General features: G+C 51.4%; 6 protein-coding genes across 6 annotated transcripts; 3 read left to right on the top strand and 3 right to left on the bottom strand.

Moving 5' to 3' along the window:
- Nucleotides 1–1,008: 1,008 nt before the first annotated feature.
- CC1G_01273 (hypothetical protein) lies at nt 1,009–3,700 on the bottom strand (the record flags this gene model as incomplete). Its single annotated transcript, XM_001837309.2, has 8 exons — nt 1,009–1,355; nt 1,629–1,719; nt 1,772–2,143; nt 2,193–2,261; nt 2,308–2,405; nt 2,455–2,689; nt 2,856–2,949; nt 3,000–3,700. 8 exons carry the CDS (start codon nt 3,698–3,700, stop codon nt 1,009–1,011), a joined length of 2,007 nt encoding a protein of 668 aa, XP_001837361.2.
- A 378-nt stretch (nt 3,701–4,078) lies between these two features.
- On the top strand, nt 4,079–5,634 carry CC1G_01272 (hypothetical protein; the record flags this gene model as incomplete). Its single annotated transcript, XM_001837308.2, has 10 exons — nt 4,079–4,227; nt 4,283–4,384; nt 4,446–4,540; nt 4,596–4,653; nt 4,707–4,763; nt 4,815–4,907; nt 4,970–5,178; nt 5,234–5,410; nt 5,461–5,533; nt 5,575–5,634. Exons 1-10 carry the CDS (start codon nt 4,099–4,101, stop codon nt 5,632–5,634), a joined length of 1,053 nt encoding a protein of 350 aa, XP_001837360.2. The 5' UTR covers nt 4,079–4,098.
- Nucleotides 5,635–5,879: 245 nt separating this feature from the next.
- Nucleotides 5,880–6,816, bottom strand: CC1G_01271 (transcription initiation factor TFIID subunit 9). Its single transcript, XM_001837307.2, has 2 exons — nt 6,551–6,816; nt 5,880–6,500 (listed from the first exon to the last, which is right to left on the bottom strand). The coding sequence occupies exons 1-2, from the start codon at nt 6,680–6,682 to the stop codon at nt 5,964–5,966; spliced, it is 669 nt and encodes a 222-aa protein (XP_001837359.1). The 5' UTR covers nt 6,683–6,816; the 3' UTR covers nt 5,880–5,963.
- A 185-nt stretch (nt 6,817–7,001) lies between these two features.
- Nucleotides 7,002–8,069, top strand: CC1G_01270 (iron sulfur cluster assembly protein 1). The gene is made up of 4 exons (XM_001837306.2): nt 7,002–7,190; nt 7,293–7,351; nt 7,443–7,657; nt 7,711–8,069. Exons 1-4 carry the CDS (start codon nt 7,059–7,061, stop codon nt 7,845–7,847), a joined length of 543 nt encoding a protein of 180 aa, XP_001837358.1. The 5' UTR covers nt 7,002–7,058; the 3' UTR covers nt 7,848–8,069.
- Nucleotides 8,057–10,321, bottom strand: CC1G_01269 (U4/U6 small nuclear ribonucleoprotein Prp31; the record flags this gene model as incomplete). The annotated part of the gene is made up of 10 exons (XM_001837305.2): nt 8,057–8,233; nt 8,289–8,396; nt 8,460–8,635; nt 8,696–8,828; nt 8,887–9,076; nt 9,137–9,277; nt 9,337–9,501; nt 9,557–9,658; nt 9,713–9,853; nt 9,923–10,321. The coding sequence occupies 10 exons, from the start codon at nt 10,319–10,321 to the stop codon at nt 8,121–8,123; spliced, it is 1,668 nt and encodes a 555-aa protein (XP_001837357.1). The 3' UTR covers nt 8,057–8,120.
- Nucleotides 10,322–10,748: 427 nt separating this feature from the next.
- On the top strand, nt 10,749–14,394 carry CC1G_14667 (CAMK/CAMK1 protein kinase; the record flags this gene model as incomplete). The annotated part of the gene is made up of 9 exons (XM_002911192.1): nt 10,749–11,824; nt 11,877–11,994; nt 12,166–12,386; nt 12,445–12,503; nt 12,558–12,595; nt 12,839–12,857; nt 12,905–12,997; nt 13,027–13,593; nt 13,643–14,394. The coding sequence occupies 9 exons, from the start codon at nt 10,749–10,751 to the stop codon at nt 14,392–14,394; spliced, it is 2,943 nt and encodes a 980-aa protein (XP_002911238.1).
- Between the last annotated feature and the right edge of the window lie 26 nt (nt 14,395–14,420).

Below are 14,420 nucleotides of genomic sequence, written 5' to 3'. Positions count from 1 at the left end.
ACCAAAGAAGGGGCGGAGAACGAGGCTGGGTGACTAGTGACAGTTCCGATTGATTCCAGATGTTCCACCAACAACATGAATTTTGAGGCCCTCGTCAGATGTGTATGCCATAGGATAACGGCCTCCGCGTCCTTGTCCCATGAGGTGGCCTGTAGTTGCGAATAATTTGAAGCGCTCTGCAGTGGCAGTATTGGAGGTCATTGTCAGTGCCGAATAAACGCTGCGGCGGTGGCTGAAACGGGTGAGAGGTAAAGGTACAGAGTACAGAGTAATTGCCCTGATCCAATAGCAAATGGTTACCGCGGGGCATAGTCCACATTGCCCTGCCTCGCGACTCGGTCACCCGCCAAAGCCGATGAAGTGTCCCGGCATTGGAGGGGGCAGTCACTGTGTCGCTAATTGGAAACCTGCCCGTTCTTTGTCCCTGGAACTCAGACTTCAGATGAATCTCCTGGACAACCGACGCGTTAAAGGAAATCAGTAGCAAGTTCACGGATAACAACAGGTACTTCCAATGTAGTAGCCGGATATATCTTAATGACACTTGATGGCCATGGGAGTGAGTTCATGGAATCGAACGATTAGTCCTTTAAACCAGGATTTTCATGCGAAGTTCGCTTCTCAAGATTCTAAGCATAGACTTGACTTACAGCCTGCTGCTTCCAGCACCACAACACCCCTCTTGTGTAAAAATCATCGCAGAGTTGACATTGAGGAAGTCCCTCCTTGTCAAGTTCTAACTCCGCCAAACGGGTAAGCAAAGTTCCAATTATGGCACCACGTTCGAAGGTTCCAATGAACTCCAGGAAGATCAGGTACACACCACCTCGACAGAATTTTGCCGCGGAGGGGAGCACGGCAAATTGAAGGTACCCTCCTCGCTATTCTGACACTTTCGTGAAGGAACATCTCTTCCGCGTGTCGAGAGCCGTAGTCATTCCGAACCCAGCTCGGATGCATATGTATCTCTCCTAGATTTTGTGGTCTACGGGGCGAAGGGCTACCACCTTATCTGCAGGCTATATTCCCAGAATATCCCCAGGGATCTGTGGCCCAAAGGGCTTGACGTTTGAGAACTGGAACCATCGACGGTTGACAAGGACGCGAGAAGGTTGCCTTCAGGAAGCTGACGTCGAGAATGACGCGAAGGTGCCAAGGGAGTTCCATTGGGGTTTTCGAGGTCTGACGCTTTCTCGGGCAATGTCCGACTGGCATCGACGAACACCCTGTACGTCGCAAAGAGCTCAGCCTGCGGATGGAAACATTCCATTCGACGTCGACGTCGCCAGACATGCTTGCAGGAACCTCGTGCAAACGGGAAGCCATGTTGACTACTATGAGAATTAATTCACGAGCTGTCCCGATTAAATATTAGTGTACAAACTAAATCAATACAGATCTAAAAAAAAGAGAGAACTTGCACCGTTCGTAGTGATGGTATTACGAGGGCTCTCTCGTCACGAGTACAAGGCGATGCAAGGTTCAACTGCCGGCATATCGTCCTAAACCGGACACATTGGGCCGTCGGCTCATGATGCTACTGTCCCGCGTCCTAGAACCCGGTGCAGTTTCATTTCCATACCAACTTAGCCTGCGCGGTCGGCCGCATGACTCTGGCGAGGAGATACCTAGCTCAGTATCAGTGTCGTTCAATCCATCCTCTCGCATTTGCGATGAAAGAGGGAGATCCCCTGGAGGGGTATGGACCAACAACAGATGCTGTGAAACCCATCTCAGAAGCAGCAAAGGACAAAAAGATCATATGGCTCACTTGTGCAGGTGATATGCCCATGCCGAGCGTGCTGCGCTTGTGACGAATGCTAGGTGTGTCCCGAACACCGCTAGGAAGCACTAAGGTGGCGCGCCTTCTACGCCCAATTGTTCCAAGTCCCAGGCGAGTTTGATCAGGGCTTCCAAGAACAGCGTTCACATCGTCTGCCGCCCTAACATCGGGATTGTCGGTCATGCTCTGTTCGTCGTTGGGGGCCCACGCGATAATGAACACCCCAGTAAAGGTGGCAGCGCAACCGTATAGGAAGGTGACGATCTGGTGGAATTGCGCCTTCTTGAAATCTCCATAGAGAATAGCCGAACCGACGATCGCAGAGAGAGTGAACAGAACGAATTGAATGGGGATAACCATCTTGAAGACGGAAATTAGTGCCGGTCTGAGTTAACGAGATGAAGTTTACCTTGCTATCGAAACGCATTAGCGCCCTGTTGAGATATCGTATTTGGCCAACGCCCGTTCCGACCAAAATCTAGGACAACGTCAGGACGAAAAAATATGGATGAACTTCCACCAACCAGAATGAGGGGATATGTTATCCATTTCGTAAACATCGCCATCCATTCCGTAGTTAGCAGTGTTGAAATGGCTTTGGTAGACAGCACAGTAAAGCCACCTGGTAAGCATGTTAACGACGCAGCCTGTGCCTTCTCATGTTCACTTACCAAATAACGCGCATAGGCCAACATCAATGACGACATAGCGCCTTCCCAAACTTCCTTGAGAAAGCGTTGCGAGTATAATTGCTCCAACAGCGTATACCGCAGAAAAGACAAGAAATGGAATTTGCCTGATCGCCTGCATCAAACGATCGGCATCGAGTCGCGTATCTGACGCGTTGGAAGCCAGGACGACGGTCACAGCGCCAATAACTGCGATTACGACGCCCGCGAGGTCACGCTGATTCCAAGCGTTAGTGAGGCTCGGGTAAGAACCAGAGGAAAGCGCACCTTGCGGAACCTCTCTTTGAGCATCAAGGGCGCGAAGAAACAATTGGCAATGAGAGCAAATTAGTTGGCCAGGTCAGTCATAATACTTTCCGGAAAGCAAGTGCGGAAACGCGTACTGTTCCGAGTGGTGCGACGACGGAAGCGGGTGCGAACGCGTATGAGATGAAGTTTCCAACCTCTCCAATGTTCATTAAGAGGAACCCTAGCCACCTAGTAGGATTATGAGTGACTCCCCAACCGGAAAGGGCGAGACCACCGACCATAGTTTGGACTTTAAATAGTCTCCTTCGTTACTCTCCACAGAGCTCCTCGAGTCCGGGTTCCGTTTCAATTTCCGCCGACTGTCGAGTCCATGAAGCGCTGTTTCCTCTGTCACAACCTCTACTGGTAAAGCCGATGTTGTCCTCTCCCCCCTTTGAGTTTTCAGTTTGAAAGGTAGCACTCGCGAGGCAAATGTGCGGGAAGGTGGTGGGGCCGATTGGGCAGGGGGATCACCAGTCAATACGGAACCATAATTTCCCCCTGCCAGGACGGGTACCGGTGGTTCAACCTCTGCAACAAAGGCAGATGTTTCAGCTCTAGGTGTTTCATCCCCTGCCTGACGTTTATCCTTTCCTCCCCTTTCCCCCGACTCCATATCCTCCTGGGCCTCCTCTGGCAAGGGCGACTGTGGCGGGAAATGTCCGTTCGCGGTTTGCTTCCCAGAAATCGGCGTCGGGGTAACCGACCCGTCATCCCATTCTCCTACTCCCTCCGAGTTATTCTTTTGTTCAATGCGTTTGTGCACGAGTTTCTGGAGGTTGAGCGCGAACGAAATCAACACGTTTCCCGAGATGGCGACGAGGATACCAATAAATGTCTTTGTCGAGACTCGTGGCAGATCCCCTAGTTGTTCATATGCAGCGTGCATCGCCCTGGACAAACCGTAGGCCAACACTGGCGGTGGTTGGATGTGAGCCATTAGTGTAGTTAGTGAGTGTGTTCAATGGTTAAATTCGATATAGTTTTGGTTTGATTAAAGTTGCTCCGGGCAATGGCTAGATCGTGTTGCTGCAACAGATAGAGATAGAAATAGAGCGGCTAGGGAAGAGGAGAAGCTCAGCCACATGGGCTATACGCAGGAAAGCTTTTGTGAAGCCCAGCTGCGACAAACGGTCGACAACGGTGGTGTGCAGTGAGTGAGGCAAGACGCAAGCGAACAGCGATTGGAGTTGTCCGGTTTCAACTGCCTTTTTGGGAGAAGTTTGATGGCGTTGATGGGATGAGGTCACATGATGGCAATCCTAACCGCGCACGTAGCAAGCTTCCTGACCAGCGTTAACCTGCAACTTATCTTTGACTCGACTATTCTGCGCAACAATGAGGCCACGGCATACACAACACCCTCTACCCTCCTTCCCAGTATACTCCTGCACCTTTCTCTCAGACAATAAAGTCGTCCTGGGAGGCGGTGGTGGCGCTACGAGAAGCGGAATCAAGAACAAACTGGTATGTGGACTTGCTACTCCCCCACACAAGCTCAAGTATTTAGCAGTGTCATTAGAGACTGTATGAAGTGACGGATACCTTGGAGATCCACCAAAAGACCGAGTTTGAACTGGAGAAGGGGGAGGATGCACCTATGAGCATGGCCGTTCACGCCGAGGTAGGCACCATGACCCTGGCGTCTAATCCCCCCTATCAAACCACCTCACACACGTCGACAGAGCAACACAATAGTCTGTGGCATCAATAGCACTGAAGAGAAGCTAGAGAAGGGCCTCAACGAGAATTGTCGGATATACACCGTCAATGACAGCAGGTCGGGATACAGTTGTCCCAGTCCATCGACACAATTCTGACACATTCGGACATAGTATTTCACCCCTTCGGACTCAAAGCACCCTTCCCGGCGGAGACCTTGAAGACTATCAAGTAGGGGCTAATCATATGTCCTGACGCGTTGTACTAAACTATCCACAACGCAGAAAGTGACTGTTCTCTCTCCGGATGGTTCGGTACTGGCAGTTGCTGGTGCTCATGATGTGCGTAACTTACTTGCCTAGTTCCTGGATGGACGTCTGACATTTCCACAGCTATCGCTCCTCTCATACCCGTCTCTTCGTCCTGTTGCAAATCCAATTCACACCGAAAAAGAAATATACGACGTCGCATTCGGGGCAAACTTGGTATGGGAATTCCAACGTGTCTCATCATCATCCCTTTCCGTTGTTGACGCTCTCCACTGTAGTTGATTGTCGCAACGACGCATAACCTCCTGGTGTATGAACTCCCCTCGACGTCTCAACCATCAAGTCCCACTGCCTCCAAAAAGAAGGGAAAGAACAAAACATCCACTGTCAATGGCGAAAAGCAAGCTCCATCATCGTTGACACTGAAGAAGACCGTAGACCTTCCTTCCTCGCTTGTCGGAGAGGGCGCAACATTCCGATCTATCAGGTCCGCTCCTGCTGTTACTAGTGTAGTGGTGTTGGACTGACTTGTATATTCCTAGAATCCACCCTTCCAACGACAAAGTCGCGTATACCCTTATTAACACAGTGCCGCCTCGGTCACGTTCCAAGAAGACAGCTAGCCGACAAGGGTACGCGGTCAAGTGGAACACAGACTCGTGGACGCCTGAAAAGTCGCGCAAGATCGGAGACAAAGGGGTTACTTGCTTTGATATCAGGTTAGCAATAAATTTCCTATTGTCGTCAACTCTTGCTGAACGCAAGTTAGCCCGAATGGTCGGTTCCTTGGTTTTGGCTCTTCGGACCTGAGCATCGGCATGGTCGATGCGACGACTTTGGCGGTATGTCTCGCTCTCAAAGCACGCTGCCCGTTCACTCATAGTTCACGTTAGCCCTGTGCTACTATCTTGAAAGCCCACGAGTTCCCTCCAACGGTCATTAAATTCAACCCTGCCGGGACCCTGCTCGTTTCTGGAAGCGCCGACAATTCCATTCGCGTCGTTAGTATTCCGACCACGGCTGCCAACACTGGTGAGTTTCTTCCTGCTGCCACTGCCTCCCTAAACTGACCGTTTGTCCAGGCTCCAGTTTCTGGGTGGTCATCCTCTGCATTCTCATCATTATCCTGGCGTTCTTTGTCCAAGTATACCTTAAATCGACTAATGTCATCTAGAACGCCCTCATCTAGACTTATCATTATCATTATAAGGCCTGTATCTGTTTCACTAATGTACACATGCTCGCGAGACCAAAACGTGTAGTGGTCATTGGTCAGTCGTAGTCGTCTTCCTCGACGAGCTTCCTCTTGACACCATTTACTGCGGAAGATGTTTGTACCTCCTCCATGCCATCGCTTTCTTCCTCTTCATCGTCTGGTCCGGCGAATAGACCATCATCATCAGCGTCACTGCCCTCTTCCGCCTCGGCTCTGGCGCCAATTCCAGGTGTGCCAAGCATATCGACGTCTGAGGGTGTTGCAATGGCACTGATAGGGAATGGCGTATCGGCGAACTGGTCAGGATCCTGGTGTGATGCCGATGAGGGTGTTGCCATCATAGTGTTTATGGCTGCACTTTGCTGACTCTCGGGTTCAACGGGTTGCATCTCCTCGTCTTCTTCCGACTCTTCCTCCTCAATCTCTTCAATTTCTTCGTCATAGATCTTGACACCTGGTGGCGGTTTGTTGGGAATCAGGTCAAAGTCTACGGATGCGAGACATTCTGAAGTTGGTGGTAGTCTGACACCAAAGACTTCGGGTACTGGTGGGAGGGGAGCGGCGTTGACTTCTGTTGCTAATGATAGGATGTACTAGGTGGCTCATTAGGGCACGATTAGCATAATAACACAGAATAGAATACCTCCTTGGGTACCCGTCCACCAAACTCCCAGCCAACGCGAGCTTGTACAGCCAACACTATATCCTCCATCTCGAGTTTACCAGCGCGTCCGGCGTGCTCAGCATAAACGCTCCCATCGGTCAAGACCTGCATTGTGTAGCGATGGGAGAACTCGAGAAGTTGGTGAAGCACGCCTGGCTGGGCATCTTGTACACCAGGTGTGGCAGATAGCAGCAGCGCTATCGAGCGCGCCGTCGAGGGCAAGTTGTCGGCCGGACGAGATGAAGAGTTCATTCTGTTTCTGTATCGAACACCGTAAACCACTTTACGCGATGGCCTGAAAGGCGAGAGTCACAGCCACAGCGTGATAGCCAATAGGAAGCCTTGCTTGGTCATGCTTGGCAAGGGATGTCATCATTTTCGGCAGGAGCCAATCGGAGTGGAGCATGTGACTGTGATTGGTTGTGGCTCTCGCTACTAGTCATCATCGCACTCGGCGAGGGAGTTTGCTCTTTGACCATTGACCACCATGTTCCGCTCAGCTATCTCCAGACCTTTGTTCGCTGCTGCCCGTCCTGTCATCTCAAGGACAGCAATTCGCCCTACTCTTGTGCGTTCGTACCATGAGAAAGTCATCTCTCACTACGAAAAGCCTAGAAACGTATGTACAGGCCTTTTTCTCAGAGTCTGGACCCCTTTATCTGATAAACGCACCAATCCTTGCCCGCCATCCCACAATTTCTGTCGTCATACACATTAACAGGTCGGCTCACTACCAAAGAACGACATAGACGTCGGCACTGGCCTAGTTGGCGCACCTGCGTAAGTTGCTCTTCTTGCCAGCATCAACCTCTCCCGCTGGCCCCCGATTATGTTCCCACGTTGCTAACCTTGCTTTTTCACCCCTCTCCAGGTGCGGCGATGTCATGAAGCTCCAAATCCGAGTAGATGAGAACGGAATTATTTCTGACGTCAAATTCAAGACGTTTGGTTGTGGTAGTGCCATTGCCTCCAGCTCGTATATGACCGAGCGCGTCAAGGGGCTCTCCCTGGAGGAGGCAGGCAAGATCAAGAACACCGAAATTGCAAAGGAGCTTTGCTTGCCCCCCGTCAAACTCCATTGTTCCAGTACGTTATGATCATCCACTCACCGTGTCTCCCAAACTGACGGTCGGTTTCAGTGTTGGCCGAAGACGCTATCCGTTCGGCCATTCGGGATTACAAGTCGAAGCGCAAGCTTGCTGGCAGCAAACCAAAAATCGACCTGTCACATTCCACCAACGCTTCCGCAGCCGAGACATCCTCGCCGTCTGCGTAAACGTCTCGACGTTTTTGGTCAAAGCCAACAAGAGTTGTCGATAAAATCCTCGCTATCGGTGCTGTATGTCGATGTCAATACATGCCACACACACAAACTGTACATTCCTTTATCTAATTAGTCGTAGTCTTACATCTGCATTGTATTATTAGTCCATTATGCATACCTTATCGCATTGTTGATTCCATGTTCGCATCGACAAGTGTACCGGGCAGACTGTAAGCATAATATTGATCTCTAACGGTGGAAGAAAAACATGTACGAATCGCATCTTCACTTCGTCTGTCCTTTCTGCCCCACAAATGAAAACGTTCCACCAGAGAACCACCGTTCATTGGCCTCCTTCACTCTCTGGGCCATTGCAGCTCGATTGGTCAGCTCGAAACCTACGACAGAACACTCTTAGTTATCGAAATGGAAGTATAACGATGACCAACCTACCTTGAGCTGGAGTAACACTAAGTGACGTAGCCGTCCCTGAAGTCTGCGCCTGCTGAGCCGATCGTGCCAGAGCTGCCGTTCGCAATTTGTTTTGCTTGGACATTTTGGCTATTACAAGTCGAGTCAGCAATACTGCTTTCCAGAACTATGGAGAAATGTAGAGGAACGGACCTTTGCTCTTGGCTTCACCAACACTGGCACGAACTTTACCGGAAGCAAGGCCAATCATACCGAGACCCTTAGTCTGGTCGAACGCGCCAACTTCCTCCTCTGCCTCGCCGAACATGACGCGATTCTGTAGTTTGCGAAGTTCGGTTTGAGCGTATGCTTCCTTCGCCCGTCGAGCCCTATCAAAATCGTTGGTCAGTCTTATGGCAAGCGCGGACAGTGCAAACGATGGTACTCACCGTTTACCGCCACGACGTTTCTTGGGACCATCGTTGGGGATAGGAAGAGCTTTGACGACTTTGGAGGGTGGTGGAGCCGCCAACCTATCAATATGCTTCTCGATTTTGTCTCTTAAACTCTCGCCGTAGGTTCCTGTGTCAACGAGCATGACCATTAGCGACTGTGATGGCAGCGATCCCCAGGAACCTACCGTCTCTCCTCTGCCTCTCCAGATCCATCCTGGCAGCCAATACGCACTTGGCGCCCACTGTCCTCTGAATCTTGAGTTGATACTCTGGTGGCGTTTGCGAGACCAATTCAGACTGGAAGATGAAACCTGTATGCCGTTTCTGAGTGGCGGTTGAGAAACCAGCTGTAATTTTCTTCTGTGCACCAAGCAGCTATGCGATGAAACAAGGCTCCCGTTAGTAGTTGGACAGAAGAGAAGGTAATTAACGTACATGGACATTACACGCAGGCATTTTTGCCAGCGCCGCTAATCCACCAGCAACACCCAAGAGTTTCGCAGCTGTAGTAGTACCAACGATAGCGGATAGGTTGGGTGCGAGAACGTTCATCCTTGAACTGACGTACATGAATATCTGTCGTTGTCCCTGTCGTCAGTACTCGCATATGAAGATTAAATGGCGGGTGCACATACCTTTTTCCTTGCCTCCTCGAGCCTGTCGGCCAATCCACAAGCCTTCTCGATGGCTTGCCAACTGGCAGCAGACAGTTTGGTCCCCGGGGTAGTGGTTGCAGTGACTACGACACTCATGATCACGGCGGGTGGCAAAATGCCTGAAAGTTCGACTTTGGTCAGGTCCTATACCAGATTGGATTAAATGGTCAGGTCAAGGTAAATAGGAAAGGAACCGTACATCTGCATTGGCGAGGGCTCGAACCGCTTTGATGTACATGGTGGGATCTGTTACCAGCTGTTCGAGTTCAGGGAACCGGGGAGAGTAGTGATCTCGAATGAACTAAGGGTCAAGTGAGTCGACATGATTGAGTAGGTAGAGGACCGAGGAGCGTACCTTGTTGACGATAAGAATTTCATTTTCGACCTCAACGGACAAGTTGTTGGCTTGAACGATGAGAGTGTACTCAGGGTTCAGATGGGCCGGCAAGCTCATCTGCGCAGGCGTCGAAGGGTTTTCCTGGTACTTTTCAATATCCTGAAAGCCCCCCAAACCAACGTCAGTTCCACCAGCAAACTAACAAAAGCAAGGATGCTCTAGACAGACCTTCAAGATATCCGACATCTTCTTGCTCCCTTCCAGCTTAGCCACCTTGGTCACATCTTCAATAGAGCCAAGTTCCATCTGTTGTACATCTTCTGCGTCAAGCTCGTCCGCGGGACGAACGCCCCCCTCCATGACAAGCGAACCAATCTCCCTTCCCTTGCTCGCCTCTTCCTCTTCCGCATTGGCCCCACCATCTTCTTCATCTTCGTCGTCATCCATATCGAGCTCGTCAGCGAGACTTGAACCCGGTCCTTCGTCTGTTGCTTTGCGCTTTTGAGGGAGGGAGGACGAGGAGGACGAGGCTCCTGCAGTTTGCTGTTGAGGTGTGGTCTCGTGCTCTTCCTCGCCACCGGAGAGTCCGTCAAGGTCAGCGAGCAGTTCATCGGCGAGGCCACTCATCGTCGTGTTGGTTAGCCTGGTTTACAGAAAGATGGAGTTGAGAAATGAGATGTAGATGGTGACCAAGAAATGACTTGCGCGCACCGCGTTGGGAGCTGGTTGACAGTCGTGGAAAGGATTTGCCGTCTTTGGAAGGTTCACTGGGCCTCACTGGGCTCTTTTTGTTCGCAGTTCGGTTTGCTTCGCGACGGCAATGTACCAACGGCTCAACAAAAACATGACTGAGGTCGATCAAGGAAAGTGACAAGGGATAGAAGTCCATTCTTTTTGTCTAGGAAGTTGTAACGACAGGAAAAAATGTTATTGTTCTCGATTCAATAACTAGCAAGTGAGCGACAAGTAGCTTGAAGAAACACCCCTGGTAACTCGATATCACCACCGCCATACTCCTCTTCACCGCCTGAAACGGGACCGCAGTCGCTGCACAATGACCAACCCATTCCAAGCCCAACGCGACGCCGCCAGGCAGCTACTCGGAAAGAAAACCGAATGGAACAGCATGCAAGCCATCTTTAAACTTCCCCTAGAACTCTCCTGGGAGCTAGCCCAGTTCTTCTACGGCGATGGTGAATACCAAGTCGACACACTCTTCAACCGCTTCGCACGACCTCGCGATAACGCTCCTCCGCTGTCCCTTCGCGGGGTTTCGACGGGATTGCGCTACATTGTCGACTCGCTTCCTCACCTTTGGACTTCGGTCTCAGGAACTCAGTACGGCCAATGCGTCCCCCACCCCGACCTTATCAGAGCATGGATTGAACGCGCCGGAGACCGACCATTGAACCTGCATATCTCCCCTCCACTCGTCGAGTGTGCCCACGCAACGACAGTGGAGTGCGATCGGGATGAGTTCACAGAAGAGAACCTGGAGATATTCATGGAACATATCACGCGGTGGGAAGGTATCGCATTTCAATTCAACGACGAATTATGTGCTTTATACCTGGAGATTTTGGAGGAAACCACCGAGAGACCGAAGCGGCTGAAGAAACTCGAGCTCGACGCCTTTGAATGCACCGACCTAGTAGAACAGACGTCGCAGTTGTTCCTATCGATCGAAGGGATTGGTGGAAGCGTTGAGGAGCTCTCGTGGGCTGGTCCACCGGGCTTTGTTCCTCGAGCGTCCAGCAGGTTATGCCTCCCGAATCTGACAGCGTTGCATATCGCAGCATGTTCAGTCGAGGTTGTAGTGGGCTGCCTGGCTGCCATCGATGCACCACAATTGCGAGAGCTGTACATCGACTTTGTGGATATGACTGTACCGCAGTGGGAGGGAGAAGCAGCAGAATTAGTGCGGGGGTTAAAGGAGTTGGTGCGAATGCCGGATGGGATTGCGTTTCAAAACGAGAGTGACAGTGTGGAGAGACTGGGGCCTCTGATCACGGAGCTGGGCCAAGCTGGTGTTAGATATGTTAGGGTGTGTGCAGGAGAGGACTACGTAGGAGCATTGCCTCGAGTTACCCGCGTCTATTCGGACTCGGAAGGCGTCTGCTTGGAACTAGCGTAAATATAATGATAATTAGATCGACGTCATCTGACGTCATCGTTCCCACAGCCCAAAGCCCGCATCCATAACTAGTTTTGAGTCAACAACAACATTTCTCTGCAATTCATCCTTCTTCGATCCCCCATCTCCACAATGCCTCCAACCGGCGTCGTCGATGCTTTCAAGAGTGTGTCGTCTTCATTGTTCTCGATGTCCAAACGCCCCTAATCACAGCGACCAGACCTCATTCGCCACGGCAAGCACCACAACCACGTACAGCCGCCCAGACAGAACGAACAGGTGCCTTTGAATTCTCAGTATAATCTTCACATCCCAAGTATGCTCACGTGCACCCAAGCCTCGTCAGCATCAGCCTCAAGGCCACAACGGCCCCGCCCCTGCCCAGGCGAGCAAACGCCACAATGAGCAACCCACAGCACAGGCTGCTCAGCCCCACGAAAAGTCGCCACCCCCACGAGAAGCAGCTGAAATGATCGTCAACCAGGAACGCGCTGAAAAGTCAAAGATGCCAACTTACAAAGGCCTTGAGAGCTATACTTTGCTCGAGAAGATGGGAGAGTGCGTCCTGCTCATCGTCGTTGCTGACGATAATCACCAGGCTGACATGATCCGTTAGTGGAGCATTCTCTAATGTCTACAAGGCTGTGGAGCACTCGACCAACCGCAAAGTTGCTGGTCAGTTACTCCCTGCATCGACCAACTCTTTTGACTAAACCATCTCGCAAACAGTCAAGGTCGTCCGTAAATACGAACTCAATGCGTCACAGGTTCGTGGTTTTCCCTAACTTCTCAGTTTCCTCGTTTTCTTCCTTCCCAAACTAATCTTGATCTCTCCTTTGCCTGTTACTTGTCCTTGTTCACCTGCTGCTACACGCGGTCCTATCTATGCTTAGGCAGGGGAGAAACATCTCAATCCCCAATTCAAGAAGAAGCCGCGTGTGACAGAGGTGCCGTTCTCTTGCTGTGGACAAATGGGCCGTCTTACGATGTTCTGACCCTTTCTTTTCTAGCGGGCGAATATTCTCAAAGGTGTGTCTCTCGACGTGTTTCCACCTCCTATCTTACGCCGAATGCAGAGGTGCAGATCATGCGGGGCATTCAGCATCCCTCGATCGTGAAGCTTTACTCCTTTTCAGAATCGCCGGAGCATTACTTCCTTGTGCTTGAGTGTAAGTGATGATCCCTCTTCCCATTGCAGACTCGGCTCATCCATGCGCTACAGTAATGGAGGGTGGAGAACTATTCCATCAAATCGTCAAGCTCACCTACTTCAGTGAAAACCTCTCGCGTCATGTTATCCTCCAAGTCGCTCATGGCATACGACATCTCCATGAAGAACGGGGTGTCGTCCATCGCGATATCAAACCTGAAAACTTGCTATTCGAGCGCATAGACATCATCCCTTCCAAGAACCCAATAAAGCGACCGTACGATGAAGAGAAGGAAGACGAAGGCGAGTTCATACCCGGCGTTGGAGGAGGCGGTATTGGTCGCGTCAAGATCGCCGACTTTGGTCTTAGTAAGGTGGTCTGGGATGAGCAGACGATGACACCCTGTGGTACCGTTGGTTACACCGCACCGGAGATCGTCAAGGATGAGCGATACAGCAAGAGTGTAGATATGTGGGCTCTTGGCTGTGTCCTCTACACCCTTCTTTGTGGATTCCCTCCATTCTACGATGAGAGTATCAATGTTCTCACTGAGAAGGTGGCACGGGGATACTATACCTTCCTCAGCCCTTGGTGGGACGATATCAGCGAGAGCGGTACGCCAAGGTCAATTTATCTGTGTCCTATCCACTAACCCCTTTTCAGCAAAGGACCTCATCAAGCATCTTCTTTGCGTCGATCCAGCCCAGAGGTATACTATCGACGAATTCCTCGCACACCCTTGGTGCAACGCGGCGCCTGCTCCTCCGCCTCCCCCCACCCCTCTTGTTTACAGCGACAAATTCTCCATATCGGCGGCTGGCGGCCGACCTATTGATTCACCCCTTCTTTCCGCACCCCGGGGTAACTGGGAGGGTCGAAGTCCGGGTCTAGCCACCTTGAAGGAGGCCTTTGACATTACCTACGCTGTGCATCGCATGGAAGAGGAAGGAGCCAGGCGACGCAAGTACGGTAGAGGGACCCGGGGCTTCCTTAGCGAGCTTAACGAAGATGACGAGATGGACGATGATGAGGACGATGACATCACCGATGAAAACGATGTTCGCAGGCACCCAGGACAGCAGCAGCAGCAACCACGTCACCCTCAAGGCCAAGCTCCGCAAAATACGTCGCTAATGGAAGGCCGCGCAGGACCAAGGGATCAAGGGAACCGAGAGTGGCATCACGCACAGTCGCAGGGAGTTGGGAGGACGAGCGGGCCGAGCGCTTCGGTTGCTAGAACGGGTGCGAACAGGGCGAGGGGACACAAAGGTCGACAGTTTGAACTGGATCTGGACGGTGCGACTCTATTGGAGAGGAGGCAGCGACGGGCAGCAGCAAAGAAGGATTATCCGGGTAGCCCATTGCGGATGGAAGGACTCAGGGTGGACGATCGTCCATCTGTGACGGCCCTTTAGTGCGGTCGACTCTCTCCCTTCTCACA

Source organism: Coprinopsis cinerea (assembly GCF_000182895.1).
Source record: "Coprinopsis cinerea okayama7#130 chromosome 5 map unlocalized cont3.5, whole genome shotgun sequence".
Lineage (NCBI taxonomy): Eukaryota > Fungi > Basidiomycota > Agaricomycetes > Agaricales > Psathyrellaceae > Coprinopsis > Coprinopsis cinerea.
The sequence above is the reverse complement of the archived record's forward strand: the minus strand, read 5'-3'. Positions and strand labels throughout refer to the sequence as shown.